The sequence below is a fragment of the Aphelocoma coerulescens genome, chromosome 3 (genome assembly GCF_041296385.1).
Source record: "Aphelocoma coerulescens isolate FSJ_1873_10779 chromosome 3, UR_Acoe_1.0, whole genome shotgun sequence".
NCBI lineage: Eukaryota > Metazoa > Chordata > Aves > Passeriformes > Corvidae > Aphelocoma > Aphelocoma coerulescens.
The window spans coordinates 78,612,291-78,635,506 of record NC_091016.1 but is presented as its reverse complement, the minus strand read 5'-3'; the positions used below and the strand labels follow the sequence as shown (position 1 = coordinate 78,635,506).

The 23,216-nt window shown below is 38.0% G+C and overlaps 1 protein-coding gene across 2 annotated transcripts in view; it reads right to left on the bottom strand.

The window, feature by feature from the left end:
- The window catches only part of CDK19 (cyclin dependent kinase 19), a 120,998-nt gene that overhangs the window by 9,386 nt on the left and 88,396 nt on the right, over positions 1-23,216 (bottom strand). For both annotated transcript variants that reach the window (XM_069010983.1, XM_069010984.1), the window contains exons 7-11: positions 9,099-9,242; positions 8,766-8,835; positions 7,518-7,590; positions 3,564-3,661; positions 1,973-2,051 (exon numbers count right to left, since the gene is read on the bottom strand). In XM_069010983.1, coding sequence (XP_068867084.1) covers positions 1,973-2,051; positions 3,564-3,661; positions 7,518-7,590; positions 8,766-8,835; positions 9,099-9,242 — 464 coding nt within the window. The remainder of the gene's footprint in view (positions 1-1,972; positions 2,052-3,563; positions 3,662-7,517; positions 7,591-8,765; positions 8,836-9,098; positions 9,243-23,216) is intronic.

Here is a 23,216-nt window from a genome sequence, read left to right as displayed (position 1 = left end):
CCTGCTCTGTCAGTCTCCAGCTGGGGTCTGGCTGCCCTGCCTTACTGCACAAAAATGGCTTTCGCCAGCAAAAATACTGTCCTCTGGTCACTCTGGCTCATGGCAGTTCCTAAATGACTGAACTTGTGAAAGGTCTACACTTAACAACACATTACCATATGTCACCTCTCAGGCACAAATTACCAAAATGAAATTTTAGTCCTACCTAGAAACAAACCTAGCAGAAAATTGCCTAACAGAATTTAAATGTTTTACAAACCCTCATTTTAGCCTTGCTGACTAACAGTTAACAATATTGGAGAATGGATGCTTATGCTAAGTGTTACTTCAGATGCAAGTTCCAAATAAACAAACACAGACAACTTCTCCAGGTTTCCAAATGACTATACAGATATTTACAATTTTAAAAACAAACCAGTAAGGAACCAGTTTAAAAAAAAATAAAACCAAAAAACCCTTTCATTTATGTCATAAAGCAGCAAAACATGGCACAGATTCAACTTCCAGAACAGCTTTTACCCCCACACTTTCTACACTGTGGGAACACATTCAATGAGTAATGTGTGACTTATATTACCTAAATGGTCTAAAAAAAGTTTAATTTGGAGCGTGCATAAATACCTGACTGTCCTCAACAATCTCAAAGACCATTTATATATTGGCTGTTTTAAATATAAGCATGCTATTGTCATCATCCCTGAAACACTCTCAGGGAAAAGACAGATATTTACTTTGAAGTACATGGACTTAAATATAAAAAAGCCAGAGTAATTTGAATTCATAAGGTTTCTTCTTGTTTTTTGAAGCTGTGAGAGTTGAAGCAAAACTAGTAACTAAATTACAAACAAATCAGTATCATGACTTTCATTTTTTGAAATGAAAATTTCATGACATCATGACATTTTATTTTTGCCCAGGAGCCTGTTTCCTCCTTTGGAAAAAACTATCTGGACACAAAACTCAGGGATACTACCACTTGCTCTCAGTACAGAAGAATCTGCAATATCAGTTCTGAAAACAAAATTTGCTCTCTGAAATACAGTTTTAAACTCCTAGTTAGTCATGCTACACAGAAAACTGAAAACAGAACGTTCATGTAGTCAAATGGTTTTTCCAAAAGACAACAGTCCTTCTCACGTAGTCCTCAGATAACTACAGTTCAAGACTGTTCTCTGCACATTTTGTTAGCTATACATCACTGTTGGTGCCTCACTGTACCCTGTTCAGTGAAAATAACACTGTTTCCTACACTGTAGCACCATTGTCCAGCCTTCACAGCACTATGGGACAATCACTGTGGTCACGTAGCTCAGCTGAGCTACATGCACGAAGCAGATCAGATTATGTTGCAAACACACCAAAATGTATTATGCACACAAACAAGTTCTTGCCCATGTCTACAGGGCTATGGGAAAGAGAATATTCAGAGCAGATTGCTGCTACCAGAACAGTTCACAGTCCTTATTACTCCTTTGTCTGCGGGCCCTTAAAACATGATCAGGAAACTGTGTGCAGATGGACGAAATGTTCTGATGTAGTGCCAGAAGCAGGCTGCCACTATTTATTTGAGACCCCAACAGCCATCTACATTCAAATGGCTGGATGTATGCCAGTCATACAATGAAAATACCATTCTTTTCGTTTGCTCACAACGTATTTTCATCATGTGATGCTGGAGGAGATAGCAAGGTCTTGGAAGGACAGCAACTGAGAGCAGGCTACTGCTGACAGAAGAGCCCTCCAGCTCATTCCCCACAGGTCAGGGCAAACCATGCTGGTGATATCACCTGAGACACCCCAAGTCATCTGACACTTCTCAACTGTCTGAGAAGCAGTTTTAAGAGAGCGTTGCCTTAGAAACACATTTTTGGTTAACTCTTCATGTTTCAGTATTTTTCATTTGGCACCATCATGCTTTCTTATTGCACACTTAGAAGTAAAAAAACCAGCCAAAAAAAGGAGTTTATTATACCTTATCCCCTTTCTCTTCAGGTTCATCTTCATTGAGGAATTCTCTTTTTGGATATGGAATCTGACAGCCAGCAAACACACTGAAACACAGTAAACAGTAAACACTCCACAAATATGTACATATGGCATACATTTCCTTAACACTATGTTAAAAACAAATGCATGTCACACAACTTCATTTCTGCTATCTGACGAATCCTGTTTCCACAAGTGAGTGGCAGTGTGAGCACCCAAGATAGGTGCTGATTGTAATGTCAGATCTCTTTGCTGTTGGCACAAGGCTGTCATTTAGAAATCATGGCATGGTTGAACATGCCCAAATGCCAGAACGACCACTTGTTGATCCAGATGGCAAAATGAACAAACGCAGTGTCAGAGGTTCCACAACACCCAGTTGGAACATGCATGGCTCACTGAATAAAGGGACTGATCCAAAGAGTATTAGTGTCTTATGAGCCTGCCTTGGCTTACAACAGGCTTCAATATATTTGCCAATTACAACTGCAGAGTTACTTTCAATAAGCTTCTCAGGTCTGGTTTAGGGAAAAAAAGATCACTTTTAAATTCATCTGGCCAATGGCATTTGGAACATTCCTTAATGTTTATCATCATGTTATCCTGTAATCCATGGGGAGCTATCCAGCTCTACACAGGACAGCATCAGATAAACACTAAGCAGAAAATTACTGGTAGGTCTTGACCAGTATAAATTTCTTATATTTCTGTGCCAACACTCAGAATACAATCAACATGACGTGGTTTTTAGAAGGGTGTAAACAGTTCCTAATCTTGCTGCTATGTAGTGTTTGATTTTTTCAAACAGAAAAAGAAATTTGAAAAACCCAACCAGTCTCAACTAGACTCCTTTTTCATTCCAGTGACTGTTCCCTCCTTTTAGTGTTGCCTGCTAGTTAAGGAAACAGTGAAAGCAAAGGTAGAAGTCTACCTGCACCAAGTTCATACGGATCATAATGCTGTGCACCACCATGCTTCTGAAAACTGGGAAGAGAAACTGACAAAGTCTGCCAGCTGGAGCTAAATATATCATTTGAACTTTTCATGACAATAAAATATACAGAGATATAAATTCTGTACTCTCAAGCCTTCTGAACAAGGGATTTGTGGGATTTTAGGCAGCCATTTACCTCTTCACTTTTCCCATACTGTTACCCTGTGAAAGAGGGCATGGGAATGGGCTGTAGGTCAGAGAACTGGCCCACTCCTAGGGAGAGGCACAATCAACCAGGCAATGGAGAACAGGGCTCTGAGGCTGTGTAAGGCAGAACAGAAGAGGGCAGAGATTGATCCTCTAAATACTGCAGTAATGTTGTCACTCCGGCTTTGGTAGCACATTCAGAATTACAACATTAGTGTGGTACTGGGTTATTTTTCATGACCACTCAGTTCTGGCACCAGTAGATACAAACACTTCTTACTACACTTGTAGCTTCTAATGAGCATTCCTGAGCTGCAACTTTTTATGGACACAGGTAGGTAGGTATCTGTGAATGTTTCAGCTATCATGTCATTTCAGGGACTAGCATGTAGCAGAAGGAAGTCACCCCGATGTGCACAAAAGAGGGAATACATACTCTGATGTAGGCAGAGGATCCTCTTGAAAGTAAGGGTCCTGCAAAGCCTGTTCTGAGGTAATTCTCTTGGTAGGGTCCATAGTAAGAAGCTTCTGAAGCTGCAAAGCATAACATTAAAAATAGCAAAAAGCTTATCAAACTATCATTTTTCAAACTATGACTTGTATGTCTTGGATTGTGGATTACTAAATTATTTCTGGCTTGTCCAGACAAACCTAAGTTAGCATTGCTTGTTCAGTGAAGTTCCCAAGAACTACAATGCACATCCATCAAAGTACTGTGGTTGTGAAGTACTTCTCATGTAATAAACAGTTAAGTGTACCAGGCAATATTAATTGCTCAGGCTGAACCACTGCACTGAAGCAACGCTAAATTCAGCTGTCACAGGTTCATAAAGCATCATTTCTAAATAACAGCTTTTTCTTGTGGTACGTGTGTAGCTTTTATACTGTTCTACACTGCAGACACAAAAGCAAAAAAGCGTCAGAACAGACTGAACACGACCAGGATTCTCCGTATCTCCGCTTCAGGGATGGAAACAATAAATCTTCATTTCTTGCACTGGCAACATTCCAGAATCAGAGCACTCTGCTACTCATGCAGCTCCCAAACCCAGTCTAATTGGTACCAAAATAAAAAAGAGGAGGAGCAGACCCTTCCTAGTAACCTTTCCTCTTTGCTAGGAGGAAAACAAGCACAAATTTATTAGCCAGAATGCTTTTGACTGCAGCAGGCTATAAAAGAGGATTACAATATATTAGTAGTATAAAACAGGAATTATAGGCATATCACATCATTTAAAATAGTTACTTATTTATCACGTTCTGATGAATTTACAGTAGGAAATTTGGGTGCTGAAATTACATTATACAGTATCCTGCTCTCACACAATACTCTCTTAATTCAGTAGTAAAAATAAAAATCCTTCTGCAAAGGACATCTCAGCTCAAACTCTTTTTCAGGTCTCCAACAAAAACTGCCTGGATATTCAGCAAAAAAAAGTGATTTTGGCATGGGTATTCAGGGCTTTTTGTTCCAATAAATTAAAAACCTAACATACAATTTTATATTCTATATATATGCTACAGTAAAGAGCCTCAGTAAAAGCACTCACCCCCCTCAAGAAAGGAAATATAGGGAATCATCTTTCTCAATAGTTGTAGTTAACCCTACTTGATAGATAAGGTCTCAAAATTCTTTGTACTTTTGCCATTTCCTTCCCAACTCTTCTTATTCCCATACTTTATGGGCAACAGACTGACAACAAAACAGAGCCATTTGGGCTGTCTCTCCACCTATCAGTTCATTTGCAACTAACTCCTAAATGGATTTCTGCTGCTTGCCTAGATACACCTCCAGATACTCCTGCATTGTACACACCTGGAGGGTTTGAATGGGCACTGATTTACTGTATTTTTGTGTGGTGAGAACTCCTAACCCTACATTTTCTGTGCATCTTAGCAAACAGAACTTCTAATGTGATGCTGGCTCTCTACACAGTGACCTCACACAACACAGTACAGACAATAGTTTGGTACTCAGTATCTTTACTTCAAATCACCTTTCCCTACATGAAAATTTTTTGTCAGCTAGAGCAGCTTTTGGCACCACTACAGGTTATGCAAATTTCCCAGTTCCTCCACCTTGACTGCAGGGACAAACATGCATATTCTGTACAAGGCCACTCCTGATCTTTGGTACCAGATGTCATCATTGACAGAAGACTACAGGGCATCAGCCTCTGCTTCCTGGACTCCTTCCTCAGACCCCGTTGCTGCAGCCCTACTCGAGACAAAGCTCCTCCAGTTTTCTGCCATATAACACTGTCATCATGAACTGTCTCCAAACATGACCTGTACTCTTTGTCACTCATAGGGTAAGGTTAATGTACTGCAGCAGAAGACCTGATGATATCTTGGCCCTTTTAAGGATCTGGTCATTCCCTTAGCATTCCTGCTTCACTTGTGAGGATACAATCAGCTTGCCCATTCCAAGTAATACCACACACAACATCCCTCCCAGCGAGATAACCTGCCTATCAGGGATGCTACTGTGAACCAACTTCTTTGAGAAAGTCTGGTTATCTGTAGCTTCTGGGAAAATGAATAAAAAAAAATGTCTGGAGACAATTTGCTTTCAGGGCAGCAGCTGCTAAGGCAACATAGGAAACCAATGAGACTAGACTTCATCAAAATCTCATACTTCCCAGTAGGTCTCAAGCTCGCTCTCTCTCAGGCTCCACTGGCCTGACATGACAGCTATGAATACTATGCCTTGTAACTCTTCCAGGACAGTAAGAACAGATGCCTCTTCCTGAATGGAAAACATTCTGCCCTTCATGTAGACATTATCATTCAATGTCAATCAGCAGAATGGCATAATATCATTCTCTCTGTCAAGAGTCACTTGCTATCCTGCACTGATCTACTTGATGCCATCTGTTCCCCATGTACCACACTTCCTGCACTCATTAGCACAGTCTCAATCAATGACTGTTCAAAGCAGATGCCTTCAGAGGTCACCCTGCAAAATGGAGGTTACCTCATAAAAATAACTACCTTGGATATGAACAAGGAGTTTTAGGGAGTCTGCTTCACAATACATGAACCTCCTCAGTACAGCAATGAGATATCAGGAAGGTAGTCCACACTCCCGGGTGTTCTTATTCAGAACTCTGGGAGACTGCCCTATTTGAGATCAGCCTCCGTCTCTGTGGCTGATCATCAAACCACCCTTATTCACTCCTTGAACTGTGAGAAAATTCTAACAAATTACCCTCCTTAGCGAACTAAGTTTTCTTCACGATATTCAGAAAGAACAGCAAAGTATGGTAGTTTTGGTGTTCTTTAGAGATCTGGTTAATATTTCCCCTAGGAAAAGCAGCCTACCCACCCAAGATGACTCTCAACTCAGTGTTCAGCCTTGATGAATTAGCAATATAAGCTGACAGCAGCAGCTTTTCTGGTGGATTTCACTTTTAGTAGGAAAACATGGAAATTCATGTGCTAACTAATGATGTCTCTTAAAATTGTCATCTTTTCAGTTAGATTTACCCTCCAGGTGATTCCAATGTGTGGCCAGTAAGCTGAGTTTAAGAAATTTTAATTCTTTTTTTTCATCAAGTCTCACTCTTCTTATGGAAATTCTTCCCTTCCACCCACTTGGTATCAACCTATTCTGTTTCCACAGCTATTTGTGACATCATCCAGCAACTACTAACGAGTCAAAGAGCAAATCTTTGCCAGGACATAGAGAGATGACTGCTATGCTGAATTTGTAACTGAAAGCAGACCACTGAAACTCAAGCTGCACTAAGAGCCTCATTACAGACCTCCCTGTACACAGCATTAGCAAAGTCACTTTGAACGCCGTTCCTAAATTTAGACAGCACCAAGTCATCACAGAGGCATCCAGAAATGATGCTGTATTAGACAGAGCAACCCTGTGTTGGCCTACAACAGATGACTCAACTAGGCAACCAGCAAATATATGTTTAGGGATTTTGTCTGGAATCATTGCCAGAACAGTGGTGGACTACTCTCAGAGGGAAGAAAAAGAAAACCAAATTACTACAAGAAATTAATTTCTCCTTTCCTCTTCCCTTTCTTCACAAAACTCTTTTAGCTTTTGGGGGTTCTTTAGCTCTCTGAAGCCACACAGAATCAAGACACATATTATACTCACTCTCTTATTTGCACAGGAGACCTAAAGGTAAGGCTGGGTATCCAAGTGTCTTGCAGATCTTAATTAGAGAAGACTCTCAGATCTTCAATACCAGCAGTTTAAGCAAAATGTGTATGAAGAAAACACATTTCAAAAATGGCCAGTTAGTGATAAATAGCTTTCTTTAACATTGGTGTCCATTGGAATGAGATAGGAGAACAGATACAGATATTACCCTTAAGAAATGCAATTTCATTCCTGTCATCACAGCAATTTTCAAGTTGCACCTACCAAAAGAAAAACTTTGCTGTCAGGCTTGACTTTGTGTTTCTCCATGTATTTTATGAGGCTACTATTGGCATATCTGAAAAATACAGTTAAAGAAAGACATCTGAAATAACAGTGCATTAAAAACATGTAACTCTATCAAGTGACCACAGAAACATTTCCCAACCCTCAGTAAGTAAACTGTAAAAAGAACCTGCTATCAGAAGATGCGTCAGATATTTACATAGCAGTTGCACACATAAAGTGTGCTTTTCACCAACAGGAGTGCAATCAACTGTGTAAAGATTATTTCCATGAAGCAGGCAACTTTTATAGCATATGGATAAGCTGCTGATAAGGATATACGACAGAGAGACAATTTGAAGTTTATACTCTATTTTTCTAAAGCAACTCTGCCACAGAAAACGTTCAGCAGTTTGTCACAGCTCAACATTTAAGCTATTAAGTTGTACCCAGTTAGAACTTGGCAGAGCAGTTAGATTACCATTCTGTCTCCCCAACTTGCAGAAAACCATACAGTCCTTACAGCTCCCAAATTCAAAAATGCCCTAAATACTTATAAACTGTGCCTTGCCTTTAATTTACAACTCCAGATGTTATCTAAAGACATTTTCAAAAGAAAGAAGCTTCAAAGAAAAGATAAACTTCATATCTTATGTAAAGCCAGTGTAATGAATCCATGTCAGAGCTGGCAACAGAATCCAAAACTCCCAAATCCGTCCTCTACCTTACTTTAAGGAGTCCATGTGACTCCTTTCCAGCTCTGATCAATTATTGCCACTTGACTCATCTAGCCAAAGCACCAGGAAACAGTAGAAGTGGAAAATTCTCAGATCCCAGACAGGCTTTGCATCACAACCTACTGATCATGTTACCTTCAACAGAAATTTCTGTGCAATACATTGCTGTCTCCACATACCCACTTGTCAAAAATACCAGTGCTTCCCTATTCTTTCTCCCACAAAATGAAGTTATCTTGAACATGTAATAAAATGGGTTAAGCAAGCTCATTTGTCTGTGCCTGCCATAGACTAAATTACACTTATGACAACCCCTTCTAGAGAAATGAGGCTATTCAGTTGATGTTCTTAACAAGCAGCTGAGGGAGAGAACACCATTCAAGTAAACCAGCTAATTCAAACAGGACAGTTGTTTGAACACAAATACTTCAAAATCCCCTCCCCAAAAAGTCAGAGCCAATTCCTGCCTCCACCACACTCAATGAACTGTTGTTACATTATCATTACTTACGTTGTTCTTCTAAAATCTTTCTGAAGAGTTGGATATTCTGGCATCTTCCTTATGTCTTCCCAGTCTTTATCTATGGTAGTGCGGAAAAAAGAAAAAGCATTTACAGTTCTGAATGTGTAGGTTAAGTAATACTCAGGAAGAAATAACTACAGGAGTTGTTTGACTTCCTGTTTGCTGGCCAGTGCTATTGTTCTTTAATTGTCAGCATTTCCAAATCCATCAAACTGACAGTTGCTTTATACCTATAAAAACAACTAGTAATTTCCTTTAGAAAAAAACCCCAACAAACAACTCAGTAGCACTATGTCTGCTGCTTTAATGAAAATAAATTACCTGCAGGGAATCCCATTACACTGAAAATGCGGTCTAGCTGATCGTGATGAAAAGGATTACTTGTTTTGATATCCTCCTGGCGACAGTGAAATATAGGTTCTGAAGTCAACAGTTCAGCAAATATGCAGCCGATTGCCCAAATATCTACAAAAGAAGGAAGATAATTAATAAAATTTACTGTATCAAGTTGCTGTGGTTTTTGTTTCTGCACAATTTCTCAACAGTAAGATAAAATGCTTCACATTTAAAAAATGCATTAATATAATCCATTAAAAACGGTAAAATCTGGAGATATGTGTTCTTTAAACCAAAATTAGAGTCTCAAAATCCAATTTGTACAGTGGCAGTCCAGCATTTAACAAATTCACAGTTATGGCAGAAAACTACACAATATTTCCTTACAACATAGCTTAAAGGGCATACAATTGACCAAAGATTATTCCCCACAAAGATACACTGAAATAATACTTCTACCACATATTTCAGAACAGGTAATTGATAACCAAATAAACACTAACAAGGAAAAGACTAATGGCCCATATGTTAAACCAAATGGTGCAAGATAGTTAAAATGAGGAAAAAAAGATCCTAATTTTAATCAAGTATAGAATAGTGATTACCAAACTTTGAAGAAATTAAAATCCTACTTGACAATTGACTCCCAGAGCAACAATACTTTGTCTCATCTACATCTCATGTACATAAAGAAAATAACAGCATATCTGACAGTTGGACTTGACAATCTTAGAGATCTTTTCTACCTTCATGATTCTATATACTGCAAGAAAAAAACCCAACTTCTATTCCATAAAATTCTCATTAATATGATTTTTTAGATTAAAACTACTGTGGACAAAACCATTAATTTACAAGAGAATAGTTTTCAGACTACATGTATTCATTCTAGTTACTGCTTATTACCACCCATCTCAGTGGTGTACGACCCAAATGCTTAATTATGCATTTTAAAATGAAAGTGTGAATTTGCCAGTGAGAAGAAGGTTGTTATCGGCCAAGAAAAAAAAAATTTAAAAAAGGATTTAAGAATTTGCTACACTGACAAATCTGTGTCTGGGACACTGGGATACAACTTTGGAAGAAGATGTTGAGATCAGACAAATAAGCATAGTCTGCTGAACACAAGAGTGTGGAAACTTGTGTAGTAATAGAAGTTAAATGAGATGACCCCAGGAAGCCTTTTTGATTTTTTTCTAATTTAACAGAATAAATACAAAAGCAATTTAACTTTAATGTATAAGTCAATAAGATACAAAATTATTTAACCAGAGTTTAGTTTATTAGATTCAGACTAAAGAAAACACTGAGAAGTGTCTCTTGGTTAATATGAAACTCCAAACCCCACTTGCTGTCAATGGTGGTGTTTGGCCAATGCTGCCTTATAAGACACAGGATGTCCTTTAAAAAAAGCACCACTCTCCTGTAGGTAGAAATAGAAAGATAAGCCATCACACTCTATTTGCCAAAACCAGTCAGTTCCATTTCCATCATGTGTGGGGCTTGAGGTGTCCCAGTATATAACCCTTTCTTCCAACCTCCCTTACAGGAAAATCTGATAACATTTTGTTCAGACTTGACAGTTTTGACAGGGTATAACTTGCTCTGTGCATTACATCACATTCTTGAGGTTTTATCTTCCTTTGATTTTCCTATCAGCCTTATCTGCATGAAAACAAGATCTTTAGCTGTTGAGATTTTATCTGCTCAAGCAACTAATGCAGCATATTAATCACAATTGCTGCCGGGGTAGTAGGCATATATTATCTACTCCAGAATGGAAATTACTTATTAATTGAAGAATAGAGTCTTCATTTAACAGTATCTATTCACTCATTTTCATAACAGATAGCAAATCCTTTTGGAGCTGGCTTATCTAGAGGCCAAAAGAATGGCAGCTCTCTTAGTTTTTGTGGCTTTTTGCAGTGCTCACTGTACATCACATGGTGAGAGAGAGGCTGGACCACTGCTCCTTATTCCATTCATTACTGCTCTATCCAGAGTGACCTTTTCCTTTTAATGAAAAAAAAAAAAAAAAGTAAAATCTAGTATTCTCCCTGACAGCAAAGCTGAACTGGGAAATCTCCGTGACACAGCAAACTTCTAAACTCTGTTTTGCCTTCATCACCTGCACTGTGTGAGAGCAGAGCCACTATACAGTGCACAGAGAGTGTACTTTATATTGAGAATTCAGAAAGACAGACATTTTACCAACTGGATGTTACATCTGTATAAACACTGGAAATTCCCAAGCTGGTGTTATAATTTTCTGTGGGATGGCATTACTGGGCAAGTCAAGCATGAGACTACTTTAACTCTGATCAGTTGCTACATTTTCTAGCAGTTCATATGCTGGGGTTCAACCCTTTATGCTTCTTGCCAGATATTCTTCATCTCCAAAGAGCTAATATAAAGTAACCCAAAAGACTTGGTACAGAAAACCTGAAGCTTTAACTTCTGTAAGAAAAGATTAAAGAGATGGAAAAGGCCTTACAGCCATGCAGCTCAAGCAGGTCAGGGTCTTCACTTCATGACCCTTTTATGTAACATCTTAAACACATCCTTAGCATATATTGATACCATTCACAGTTAATGATTTTCTGCCAAGATTAGCTAGTTTGTTTGTTTCTTGTAAAAACATTCATTATTTGCAAAAAATAATGTACCACATGTGGCATTTTTTCTAGCAGGAATGCCTCATTAAATTCTGCTAAGTTTAAACACTTCATAAATACAAGTCTTAGTAGGTATTTATCTACTATACTGTTCATAGTAGTCAACCAAATACAAATTTTAGGTCTAACTATGGAAAAAAAGTCCTTGTCTAGTGCCATTTAAGGTTTTCCATTTGTGATCCTTCAAAATTAATGATTATTACATCTATTCCAAATATATTCCAACTAACATGTACTACCCCTCAGAAATGGGCAATGACAGAGCAGAGCTTAAAACACACAAGTAGTATTTTTCAAGTACAATGTATTATTAGTCTAATGCACATCATCTGCCTCTAGCCCAAAAGCAGCTTCTTATAATGTTGTATAAAAATTTCATTATAATAAAACTTTTTTAAAGCACGCACCAAAGTAAGTGGCAAAAATTATCCAACAATTAGTTCTCTCCTCTCCCCTCTACTAATGATCAGGAGGGTGAGTGACCTCACTGCTCTTGAGCCAAAGCTAAAACTACTGAAGGTATCCATTTTTTATGTCCCAGACCCACTGAAAACTGGGACACAAAGGTCCTACAGAGTTGCACTGGGTACTAAATGTTTTCCCATCTGATGTCTTGGGAAGATCCTAATAAGTCTGTGAGACTAACACAACCATTTCTGTAAAGATGGTTGTTTCCCACAGTCTCTTCTACTGTCACCAGGCTTCAGGGCCAACCCATGATAAAATTTTTTTACTGTTTGTTGGGCTGGGTTGTTCTGTTGGAGTTCTCCTCCCCTCCCAAGACTTACAGATTCCTCACTTTCCCCAAGTTCACACTGGAACTGAGTGCAAGCCAATTTTGTTCCCTGGCTCTAGAAAGCCAACAACTTCCTCAGGTTCCATTCAAACCTGTTCTCAAGTGAAATATTCTTCCACTATGACAATACTTCTCAAGTACTACATAATTTTACAAACAGAAAAAAAAATAGCCTTTTGTGGATGGACACTTGTGATTGGTAAGCACACTTCCCATACAAATTATTAAAAGATTATTAAAATATTTCTATGGCTGTCTATGTCCCAGTTTTAAAACCTGGGGCTCTAATAGCTTTATAGGTCAGCTGAGAAAATCCTGTGTGTCCTGCTCTACTTTAGCACTGTAGCCAAGAAGCAAGAACAAAGGGATGCTGTTTCAACTATAGGGATGATTAAGCAGACAAATGCTCGTGTATTCTTTCATTTCTGTGGCACAATAATCTCATGTCTGTATTTGTTCCAGTATCTTGGAAACATTATTTAAGAATAGTATGACCACTTAAGACAGTAAGACAATTTATTAAGCAATATCCTTGACTCTTAAAAGGAAACATCTTTTTCCATGCATATTAACCAAAACTTTTCACTGAACACAGGACAGAATCCAAGATTAAATACATCGTAATTCTTAACTATATCCAAGAAAATAAACAGTCTCTTCGTATCATAAAATTCTTTAATAAAATTCTCTTAAAGAAAGTAAGTAAAGACTTGGAAAACACCTATTTAGGTGCAATCAATCTGAGGAATTCATCATTAGTGAGGTTTAGCATAATAGCATCAGTACTCAACCAAACTGCTTTTTCCTGTTGTTTTGAACACAAAGTCTAGACTCTTGGACACATGTGAATGCTGGTAAAGGCAGTGAAGAGCAGAAGGACAGACAGCAGAATACCGCTTCCCTGCACCTCCCAAGGGCTAATGCAACAACCAGGGTACCCAAAAGCTAGTTAACAAGGCCTTAGCCCAAACAGGGCTTTTCAGGTCATCTCTAAGAAGTACAGCATTTACTTAAGATCCTCCAAAACTTTCCAATCAAGGCAAGGACATCAAGCACACCAACAGACTGGAAATCTGAAAAGGGGCTGTACAGGCAAATGTTTTTAATTTTTTCAAGTAACCAGTGGTCTAATGAAAAGGTATAACCTCAATTAAAAAATGTCCTATCTGATGCTGAGCACAACAGCACATTCTGGACTTACTTGGAATCTTTATACATAAGAGTCTAGGAGCACAGAGATACTACAGAAAAAGAGTTTATTAATTTTTATGCTGGTTTTAACACTAGAAATGAGATCTAAGAAAATAATGTATCTTTAAAGAGGGATTTCTTTGGTCTGGTAAGGTGAACAGAACATGCCTGTTATATATGTTCTGTTATCACACATATACACAAGGGAAAGACCTTCCCACTCGTACATGAAGCTCCCAATTTTTATGTGCTTCATTTAAACTTTAGTCAGCAAAACGGAAGGTTGAGGAAGTGGTTAGTAGCCTTTTAAATTTGACACCTTCTATGGAGAACAGAAAATGGAGTCAAACATTTACATGTGACAGGCTTTTCAAGGGGAAGCAAAAAAATGGTGTCAGTGGGTTAAGGGTCAAAAATTTGCCATCACTCTTTGATGCTGGGCAATGCTGACCAATTTTTAACAAACAGCATCTCAATAGACCTTGACTGAAGAATAGCTTACACTGTAAAGCCATGAAGATGACTTTACTGCAGACAGAAACAACACCTCGCACTAATCTGAGGTATGTTCACAGCCAGCCAACCATGTATCTAAGAACAATGTTTTATTTCAAAAGTGCATCATCTTCTGTGCCATGATGTAACGTCAAGATAATTCAAAACTTTTAACTGCAAAACCATAATAACTTGAATAAATAATGAAATCCATTATCCTTACTTTTCTTTTTACCTGTATGCCTTCATCCTAGACCTTTAAACTAAGCTGCCTTCTTCTCATGTTTGCACTAACAATTGAATTAATTTCAATTAATATAACCCTAAAAATTTTAAAGCATCTTGACTGAAATTCTGAGTTCACTTAAATAAATTGTCATTTTCTGCAGTGTTTTAATGGGCCAGACTTTCATTATTCCCTCTTAACAGAGGTATTTCGAGGTTGTCAAAATATTTTATTTTCCCACTTACATTTCTACTCCTCAGTATATCATTAAATGAAGATCCTGGATTATATGATTTCAGACTTCTGCTATGCATTAGATACATTATCTAGCTTGCAACATTAGACTTAAATTACTGTGCTAAGCTTGACAACACAGATACAATAGATTTAGTACAGGGAGTGGCAACAAATCCAGAGGCCCTAGGTAGTCCTTTCATGCAGCAAAAATATGATTTCAAACAGCAAAATCCTGTTAAAGAACTTAATCCTTAGTTTACAGAACGTCACATCCAAGAATTTGGAAATTCCAGGTTTACGGTTCTTCATGAAACCTTGTATTTAACGTGCAGATTCCTGAAGACAGGAATCATCAAGGCTGAAATCTTACCAACAATTGTACCACAGAGCACAAGAATTCGACTTTTGCCAGCATCAGCACCTTGAGAACGAAACCTTCACCAACATTATATTGCTTTTACAAGGATTTTCAGTGTATTTTCTTTTCAAATACTCTTCTCTCCCCACATCAACCCCAAATCCTACACATACCACATTTTCATCAGCAATTCTTTAACTCCTCACTTGTGTCTCCAAGACTACTGCTGTATAAACTACAGATTATCTATTACATTAGCTAGCAGTAGAGCAGCTAACTTCCTTGGGAGCACGGAGTGATGGTTGCATGAATGCAGAATAGAGTGACAGTTCCATCTTCTTCCTCCTCTTCTTTCAGTTCTTCCAGAACCTGGGGTTGCTCCAGCCTCAGGTGGTGTCACTTCAGGGCAATGAATTAGGTCAGTGGGACAAGCACTTAGTTCTGGCAGGGAAAATGTGTTACAGCCTTGCTTCTTCCCTAATCCTAAATCTTTAGATTGTTGGAGATGGCAGAGGAACATTATGACAACTCCAGTGCCTCCAAGATTCAGCAAAGAACATATTGCTACTTTTGTTTCAGCAACAGCCACGCTTAGGGTCCAAGAGGTACCCTAGCAAGCTGTCAAGCTTTTCATGGAAACAAGGCTAAAAAGAAAAAGGGCCTTTCAGTGACAACTCTTCAAAAGTCTGAGGAACAGGTGACAAAAGGCAGCTTTGTCATTTCAGGGCTACTTGCCCCTACCAAATATCAAACAACTGCATCAAGTAAAGGAAGTATGAAAACTTCTTATTGAAAAGGTCATGAGTCTCTCTTGTACTGCAAAGTATTAGGCAGGTCTAATACAGAAATTGTTACTATTTCCTCCTATAATGATGACAGAATTAAGAACAGGCAAGATTAGACACTGTTTGGTAAAATAGTATTTACAAAGCTTTTCAGGAAATACACACAGCTCTGCATTTCATAAAATCATATGAAAAAATTACTGACAACAGCAAATAAGAAAGCAGTACATACTCTTTGAAAGGGAAATACAATTTTTTTTCTAATTAAATGCAAAATATTTTAATAAACCAGCTTTTTTGTACACAGTGGAGCTCTGTGCAGGTTAACTCCATGCTAACTAAAGAGGAACAGTGAGTTTGTTATCTGTTGTGTGCTCTCACTTGGCTTGTGTCTTTAGCTATTACAACTTTTTAACAGGTCCAATATGTCAACACCTTCAGAACTAACATAAGGCAAGCAAAAGCCCTGCTATCTCGTAGATTGAGCTGTAATAAGGAACACCTGTGAACAATACTTTCTTGGACAGTTCCAATTCACAAGCCATGACAGTCTTTTCTAGAAATTATTAAAGCTTTTGATGCCTACTTCATTTCAGTCAATGGAGAGGAATGCACATGAACAAACCTGGCCTCCCAGACAGTACCACTGGAGAAGCTTCTTTGTCCTTCCAAACAGAGTGTTTTACTTTACAGTATCTTAACGTTTCTGTTACTAAGGTTTTCAGCCCTACAGTTATTTCTAGTAAGGCACTGACAACAACTCCAACATAATTATAGGCAACTCCATTGGATAATACATGAAATAAACCGGCGTGATGAGTAATTCTGCTGTCAGTCACAGTTACTGACAAGAAGTCAACTTATGAAGCAATCACACCCGTCCTGAAAACCAGTCATTCTACTCGATCAGTGCTGTAATGTTGAAAGTTTCAGTTGATATTGCTGAAGTAATTATGCCTGAGGATCAAACTGATGGATCAGCTAAAACAACTCCTCTGCACCAGAAGTATGCATCTTGTTAGGATAGCAAGCACTTGGTTTTCAGCCAAAATCAACTCTTATGAGCCAACTTTTCAGATTTGGTAGCAAAAAGTGCACATTAAAAGCCTTTATTACTGCACAGTATCATGAGGGTAAAATGTTTATGGAACCAGCTTTCACAAGAAAAACTCCTGTCTTACTTCCCTAAGTAATCTTTCTTTAAAAAAACCTAAATCTTTTTTCAAACTGAGTTCATGGCATAGGTTGCTCAGGAAGATTAGAGAATCAATGCTGCTGCTGCAAAGCTCATCTGTCTGGTAAAGGACGAAGTCAGTGAGATACTAGGAAAGTATGAGGCCCCATGGTTATTAACAGTTTGGAAGAACACAAAGCTGATACTTGGAGGGAAAAACAATTAGAAGGAAAAAAGACACAGAACTGAAACTATAACCAGTATGGAGGATTTTTGGCCCACAAATCATTGACAACTCTTGATGTACATGGGACTAAGTGTAGACAGATTTTTGAAGTCACTTCTTGCTCAAAAGTGGGTTTTTATCACAGCTATTGCTATAAAGGATATTCTGCCTTCTGAGTATTTTTATATTCTTTTTCCTGCTCTAAAATAAGCCATGTACAGCTAAGTCAATGCAGCAGCAAATGTGCCAAAATACTATACTGGATGCAAAAGCATCCAGTACTTCCCTTCGTAAGTGTTGCAAGGGGAGAGAGTCATGAGAATACAAAAAGTATTGGGTGACCACATGTGGAAGTTTACACGTTAATTTACCAAGCAATCCAAATCAGGCGAATTAACAGATTGTAGTTGTGATTGAAGATTTAGCGGTTTCGTTCCCCTTTTCTTTCCTTTTTTGTTTTTATTGTCCATAATGTGTATATTTCTCAAGTTAATTGCAGATGCTAAGTGACATCCCAGGTCCTCAGACAAACAATCCATTCATTGAGTTAACAAAAACAATTTACAGCATACTTGTACTGGAGCACCCCATTATCCTTAACTGACTTTATCTCCAGTGTTGCTGTCCGTGGATTGGCGGTGCTTCCTAAAAGCATCTCCTTAGCGAAGCCGCTTGGCAGGACCAGCACACACTCACACACACGTGCACGCACACACACACGGATAGCTCCAGAAAACGGGTCAACAATAAAGAACAGGAAGGATCTTTGTATGGGGTTCCACGGGAGGTGTTTAATGCAGCCACGCTCCTGTAGGGTCCCAGGAACGAAGACAAAGAACATTGGAAGGTCCAGGTTTAAATCTGGGAGCGGAGGGAGCATCAGGGACCAATGATGTGAGGGCACAGGGCCGGTACAAAGGCGGGACTGGGGAATGGGAGCCAATGGGAAAACTCTGGGGGAGTGGCGAGGGGCAAGAGCCAATGGAGGGAATCTGGAGTGGAGAACTTTCTAGGGCATGGGACATATAAGGTAACAAGGGGCGGGGAGGCCAACAGCCAACCGGGGAAGCAGAACTGGGGTATATTAACATACCAAAGCACAGCAGCCTGGGGGAAGCCTTTTCTGTCACCCTAACCTAGGGAGGAATCTCTGGTACTAGGGACTGTCTCACCACTGGATTCTCTTTGGCCTTTGTACCACAGGCCCACCAGCCTCCATATCCAGGACAATACCATTAAGCAGCATCCTTATTTTATAGATAATGAAACAACACTTGGGATGGAATAAATGAAACGTAGCCAACTACACACAACACTTGGGACTGAATCAGTATTTAAAATCAAGCCTTTTGAGACCCAGCTTACTGTCCTAAGAAATGAAACTTAGTCTGGCCCCCTTTAAAGTACCTCCATTGGTTTTACATCAGCAGAGACAGGTCAGACCCACAGCACTGTTCTCATTCTTCTGACTATTAAACTACTACAACACCTCTCAGACTCTAATTTAGAGTTGACAATGGCCAGCAGCTTTACTAGCTAATGTCCAGACATAACATATTTGAGAAGCAAGAGTAATAGAGGAGTTAGAAGAAGGCAGGAACTAGATCACAAAAGAGTTAATGTGTTAAAGTTTGCAACAATCCTGCAGACTATACTCCTTGAGTTGCTGTCAGCATCCCAAGCTTCCCAAAATACTTAGGAATATAACTTTAAAATATTCTAATTAGGTGATCTAATAATCCTTTATATAACTTTACATTTCTTAGATTATTGTAGTAGTGTAGATAATGTTTTTTATTTTTTAATAAAAGAAGCTTATATAGTATTCTAGACATATTTTCCTATTTTAGAGAGCAAGAAGAAAAAACAGCAGTAAATCATCCAGTATCTGCAATAACTAGATAAGAGAGCAGCAATTAATCCTTGGTATTAAAATATTTTGCCTCTCAGAAAGTGTAAGGACAATTTTGATAATCAAAATTAAGAAAGTTTACCACATGCCAAAACAAGCTTACCACAAAATATCATCTGAATCCAATTACTCCTCATGTTGTATAACATTTCCCAGGGCATGAACAAGGCTCCCTTCTTGGTGTAGCCTGAGTTTTTCTTTTCAGTGTGCATAAACGAGTCTTTTCCAAAACTCTCTGATTTAATTTATTTTCCTAGTTTTTCCACAACCCCATCCTCAAATCACAACCTCTCACAAACAAGAATGTGGATTCCAGTGCAGCAGTCAAATGCTGACTGACTATGGATTTGTTCTTCTCAATTATTTCTCATGGATGTTTAAAAGCAGTCCCCCTGCTCCTGTGACTCCACAGACAACAGGTGGGAACCTCCCCTGTACATCCTGCCTGAAGAGTTTACAATCTTCTGGTTGGTCCCACCTATAATTTCTCATTTATCAGATTTTCCAGATAGGTCTTATTTTTTTTCCTCCCAACCCTCCCAGAACACGAGACCAAAAGAACTTCAGGCATCAGTCCAAGATATCCAGAGGCCCCACAGCCTGGCCAGCACACCAACAATCTGTGCGCACACAGTAAGGACATCTGATGCACTCGGCATGTGTGGGACTCACTGCATAAGCAATATGGAACACATATGGACATACTTCCTTCCTAAATCCTACATAATACACCCTAGACATTTCCCTCTCTTTTTTTCCTGCACGAGGGCAAACAGAGTTGCTGAAACTCTGACGGATCCTAGCATTCATTATAAATTCATTCATTCTGATACACCAAATATTTTCCTGTGACATTTCTTTCAGTGGCATTTTGATATCTGCTTATACCTTTCACACATTTCCAGTTTCCATAACTACATGGTAGTCTGGAAATAGAATGAGGTGACAGTGCACTACCCAGGCTTTGAATTACAGTTTCTCTATACCTAAGTCTCATTTGGGCTGGTAAATGCAGTTACCACACAGCCATTTCTGACATTTCTGCTGACTTATAATTTAGACAAGTGCAAAAAGGTAACTAAGAAATAGAGATTTCTCAGGTTTCCAGACTTATTTTTTCACAATAAACAAGCCCACCCTTTTTTGGTTCACAACAGTGTTTTAACCTTGATTAATGGGTGGTTGAATGATCACTTTTTGTCAACAAAATCCAAACCATCTGAAATACTCTAAGTCATCTAATGCCATTTATCAAATATGCTATTGCTTTAAATTAAGGCAAGTGGTAAGGAGAGGTAAGATAACATGCTTGTTTGATAGCACTGATAACTATACAAGCTGCAGCTTGATAAAAACAAGTCATAATTATGTTATTACCTTGATATGCTACAAGATGCCCCAGAATGAATCACACTAGAGACTACCACATGCTTTCTTAAAAACCTATGATGAAAGAGTTCTTACTACTTGCTTTACCTACTAAAACATTATTTTCTAATCTGATGTTCCCAGAGTGAAAAAACCCAACTGATAATGTCTCCTTTCAAGCTCAAAGTCAGCTTAACTTTTCCTTCATTTTACCACCATCATTTCCTTTGGTTTCCTTAAAATTAAAGTGCAGAAGTCTTTGCCCATGCAAGAAAGGAGCACTGTATCTTGCACTGTACCTTACTTCAACCTTGTTTCTTTAAAATTTTGAGTACAAAAGCATTTTCCGTTGTGCTGGATTTTCTAGTCGTTCAGTAATTTTATTAAAGTTTCCATAATGGCAAGCAATTTCCATTTTTGCAGTTACTTGGTTTCACCTGAAGCTTGTTCAAGTTACTTTTATTTGCGGGTTTTACATCTTTGCTAAAGTATTATAATGAACACAGATTGTATAGAATGGAAATAGAAACAGATTCTATTTTTGAATTATGATGCTGAAAATCTAGAAAACCTTGACCTGCCATAGTGAATTTAGTACAGATTAAATTGTGGTAATGGAATAGAGAGTGAACTTTGGCTTCTATAACACTGTTCTCCCAATTTGCATTAATCTGGTAAGTTAATTACTCATAACTATGGGAGCAGATATTACATGTGAAACTTTATTAACAAGTAGGGCTTACATTATAAACATTCACAGTTCAGGAAACGAAATAATACTCTCCATGAAACCCTAACATGGGCTTTTTACTATCCTTTTAACATGCAAAAAGCAAAAGCTATTTCTGTTCTTCAGCAATACTATATTCCCAATTCCTACATCTCTTTAAAACATGATGTCAAATATATGATGAACAACTAACTACCTGTTCTGCAAGGTATTATTAAAAGTGGAATATTTCATTCGTAGGAAGAGACAAACTAAATAAACGAAAAATGTCACTGAAAAATCACCCCTAAAATAATGAAATATGCTTATGTATTGTTTTGTGTAATATATAGCACTTTCTTAACAGACTGTATTCACTCCAATTTTCCCTCAAAGTTAAACCCACAAAATGTAACTAAGATCAGGTCCAGAAATGAAAACCAAAAATCCTGAACAAGTCAAAAGTCAAATTCTAATTTCAGTCTGATCTTGTATGAGAATTATTTACATGCAAGCAACAAACCTAAAGGCTTTATTACAAGAATAAACTGGAAACTATAGTAGACAGTGTCCAGGATATTTTGAATACACTGCTAATAATTAAATTATATGTGAAACAAAGATAAGGAAGAGAGTATTACATGTAGAATATAAAAAATACATTTAAAATAAAGTAAAAACAAGATAAAGTCAGTAAAAACCTAAGAAAACATCTGAATCACATAGCGGCTGTTGGACAATGTTCAGGAGGTTGCAGAAGAGAACTGATGACAATGATTTCCTAGTAAATTCAAACAAAAATATTTCTCACTATGAAAAAATTGGAAGAGAAAACTCTGCTTTTAGCCTTATTTGTATTTACTAATCAATAAAAGTAATATATTATCTAAAAGACATGGGAAAATAGCTATGGAAAACAAGTAGCTATACTAAATAACCTGGGGTTTTTTTAAAAATAATTTGCTATATCTAATCACCTTTCTTCTAAATTATTGTTTCCAACTCAAGAGCAATTATGTGAGAATCTTAATTTTTGGGTTATTACTAAAAGCAATACATTAGACTTCCTGAGAATTATGTAATATTAAGAGATCTTAAAATTGTATTTCTTGCACAGAGATTTAAGAGAAAGTTTTAAGAGTTGCATCATCTGCCAAAAACATTAGCATTTGAATTAAACTCTCACTAGCATGCTTAGCTCATGAAAATGGCCTTTTTTTAAGGGCACATAGTGCTTGAAGCAAAACACAAGTCTGGACTCAATAAACTGCATGAACATCACCGCTGTCATTTTGTTACTCACTTGTTCCCTCTGCCTTAAAGCTGCAAATATATCAGCTCCACGTACCTTTTTTCTTTTCCCTTCTCTTCAATCACATGCTCCTCTAATCCTTCAGTCAGCCTACAAATCTCAACTTGCAACTTTCTTTGTTCTCATTTCCGTATTTTTTATCTTGCTGCCCAAACTGTTTTGAGTACCCCTCAGCACTCCCACTGCATGCCAGGTACTATGTAACCATTCACACCCCTCCTGGGTGACTCACTGGTGTGATACAAGAAATAAAAGCCTCAGAAATAATAAACTACTAGCAAAACCAGATCTCTCCAAAGTACCATTGTCCTCTAAAGTTTCCTAAGAACTTCTTGCCTGTGTTTTAGTATAGACTAGAGATCCCTCAGGGAAAGAACCAAGTTATTTATGACATAATTAAACAAACAACAGCATTATACTAATTCATCCTTCAAAGAGATATCCTGAGATAATGGTACATATCACTCAGCCAAATCTCTAAACAATATGCTATCTATCAAAACCAGGTAGCTGTCAGTTGAAGTAACTTCCCCGTACCACACACGCAGGTCACTCAGTAATCTGGTCCATTTGCATCAGTGTTTTCCACTATGAACATAGGGCAATTTAAGCATCTAATTTACAGGTGTTTGAGGCAAT